The 2,721-nt window shown below is 39.4% G+C and overlaps 1 protein-coding gene across 1 annotated transcript; it reads left to right on the forward strand.

The window, feature by feature from the left end:
- The first annotated feature begins 1,167 nt into the window (after positions 1-1,167).
- On the forward strand, positions 1,168-2,427 carry LOC114718382 (uncharacterized). Its single transcript, XM_028903681.1, has 2 exons — positions 1,168-2,151; positions 2,359-2,427. Exons 1-2 carry the CDS (start codon positions 1,168-1,170, stop codon positions 2,425-2,427), a joined length of 1,053 nt encoding a protein of 350 aa, XP_028759514.1.
- The last annotated feature ends 294 nt before the right edge of the window (positions 2,428-2,721 follow it).

A 2,721-nucleotide genomic window follows, 5' to 3' on the forward strand; every position in this document is an offset into this window, starting at 1 on the left:
ACATAAGCAGAGATTTCCATATGTAGACTTGTAATTCAACGTATTGAAGTTATAATTATCATATACGGACTTGTTATTTAGATCTGTAGATGTTATTTTACTAACCAGTAGTTTCTATATGGAAACTTGTTATATGAGTAACTCAAGTTGTAATTACCACTTACGGACTTGTTAATTGAGCAAGGAATTGTTTGTAGATGTAGACTTGTTATTTTAGTTAGTAAAGTTGTAATAACCATATGCGGACTTGTTATTTAGATATGTAGACATGTTATTTTATTCAAACCTGTCGTTTGAATATAGCTGTCCTAACTTGGTATTATGGTGGCAGGAGTGAGAATTTATTTGGACTTTCACAATACATGAATACATTTGAAACGACCATTGGTGATGAACATGAGCCAGTGAATGTTGAGAATGGAGTTGAATGCCTAACTTTTGAAGGAGGCGGATCAAGTCAGAGAAGCAAGTGTAGTGGTTCAGAGAGTCAGGGAAGACTGACGGGGGAGATGAATTGTACGAAATGGGCAGGAGTGTTTGTAGGAGTGGGCCAATATGTTCCACATGCTGTTGCTTTTAGGGAAGCTGTGTACAGGTTCAGTATTGCAGAGAAGTTTGCAGCAAGATATATCAGGAATAGTAAGGAGAAGATGAATGTGAGGTGTAAAGTAGAAGGGTGTCCTTGGAAGATATGTGCAAATGCTGTTGGAAAGAACAGTCATCTATTACGTGTGACTACATTTTGCAATAAGCACATTCATTCAGCCCAAGACAATTTGATTGTGACTTATGGTGGGAGTGCTGCGTTGACATCATCAGTAATAGTTGAAGAGATAAGGGACCATGCTGAAAAACGGCCCACTGAGATAAGGAAGATGTTGGAGAGGGAGTATGGTGTGAGGCTTACATATTGTCAGGCATATAGAGCAAAGAAAAGGCAATGGAAGAAATACATGGGAAACCGGAACAGTCCTATATGTTAATACCATGGTTATGTGAAAGGTTGAAGGAAACTGATGACAAAACGGTTGCTGAATGGGCCTCCATTGGTAATAGATTTGAGCGTGTGTTCATTGCATACGGTGCATGTGTTGAGGGTTTTTTGAACGGTGCAAGGCCTATATTATATGTTGATGGTACTCATTTAAGTGGTCCATATAAGGGGACATGTTACTGTCAGCTTCGGCATATGATGCGGATAATGAGATGTTGCCGTTTGCAATAGCAGTGGTGAAGGGAGAGAATCTTGATGACTGGACGTGGTTTTTTCACAAGATTAAACAAATTGTTGGTTCAATGCAACTGACTATTGTGTCAGATAGACATAATTCTATAATTGGTGCTGTGCAAGCAATATTTGGGGGTGAAAGGCATGCATACTGTTATAGGCATGTGAAGGAGAACTTTAGCTCTGAATATATGAAATTAAACAGAGGTCGGAGAAGGACAAGTGAAAATTCAAAGGAAGATGCATTAAAGGTACTGGATAAAGTGGCTTATGCAAGACTTGCGGATGAGTTTGATCATGCGCTGGATGATCTCAGAACCATGTCTCATGAGTTATATGAGTGGGTTATCAATCAAGGTGATGTGGATAGGTGGGCATTGAGCAAGTTCCCATATAGAAGGTGGGACAACATAACAACTAATTTAGCTGAATCTTTTAATGCTTGGATGGTAAGGGAGAGGAAGCATAACGTGGCCCAAATGATCCATGAGCACCGGGAGAAAGTAGCAAGAAAGATGCATGCATCATATGCAGCAATGACTAAGTGGAGTAATTGCGTTGGGCCAAAAATAGAGGCAAAAGTATTGGAGCATGTGTATTTCGGTAGGTACATGCACTGTGAGAATTATGGAGGGGGAAGAATATGCGTGCACACATCACGTGGAGACCAAAGAGTGGACCTTGGCCTACACAAATGTAGCTGTGGAACTTGGCAAATGTTAGGGATTCCATGCTCACATGCTTGTGCAGCCATTAAGACCATAGGGGGAAACGTTTATGATTATGTTGAAGAGTGTTACAAACGTTCATCCCAAGAAAAAATCTATGCCCGGAGCATGGTTCCAGTGGTGACAATTGATATGCCTCACCTGAATGACTATACGTTTGAGAATCTTACTGCTCAACCCTTGCTTTTACCCCCAGTCACTGCTAGGCCTTCTGGAAGACCAAGAAGAAATAGAAAGGAATCACAATTCCACAACAAAAAAATATATCATTGCACTAGATGTCTTCATCCTGGACATACAAAGAGGACATGCAAAAATCCTAACCCAAGTTGACTTCCACTTACAAATGGGACAACTAATTTTTTTGGCACATATAGGGTTCATCCTTCTTAATTTTTTTAGGAGCAGGATGTTAGTAGATGTGCACATATATTTTTTGTTACTTCTATGTTTGGGACAAAGGGACATTAAGTGGAAGATGTAAGTTAATGTGCCCTTGTCATTGAATGTTGTAAAGAACTTGTTGCTGTGAAAGAAATCAGAACTTGTCACTTCTTGTTATTTTGCATAGTTAAGTTGTCATTTGCTTTTGTGCACTTGTAATTTCATGTTCATCAGAAGTGGTTGCTGTCAGAAATGTGCAAAGTGTAATTCCGTGTTTATCAGAAGTGGTTGCTGTCAAAAAACGAAATGTGTCAAAACCTTATAGGAACTTGTCATGTGGCATAGTAAAGTTGTCATTTGCACATATGAAGTTGTTATTCC

This window comes from Neltuma alba, unplaced genomic scaffold (assembly GCF_004799145.2).
Source record: "Neltuma alba isolate B1F8T4 unplaced genomic scaffold, ASM479914v2 tig00011845_pilon, whole genome shotgun sequence".
NCBI classification, from domain to species: Eukaryota; Viridiplantae; Streptophyta; class Magnoliopsida; order Fabales; family Fabaceae; genus Neltuma; species Neltuma alba.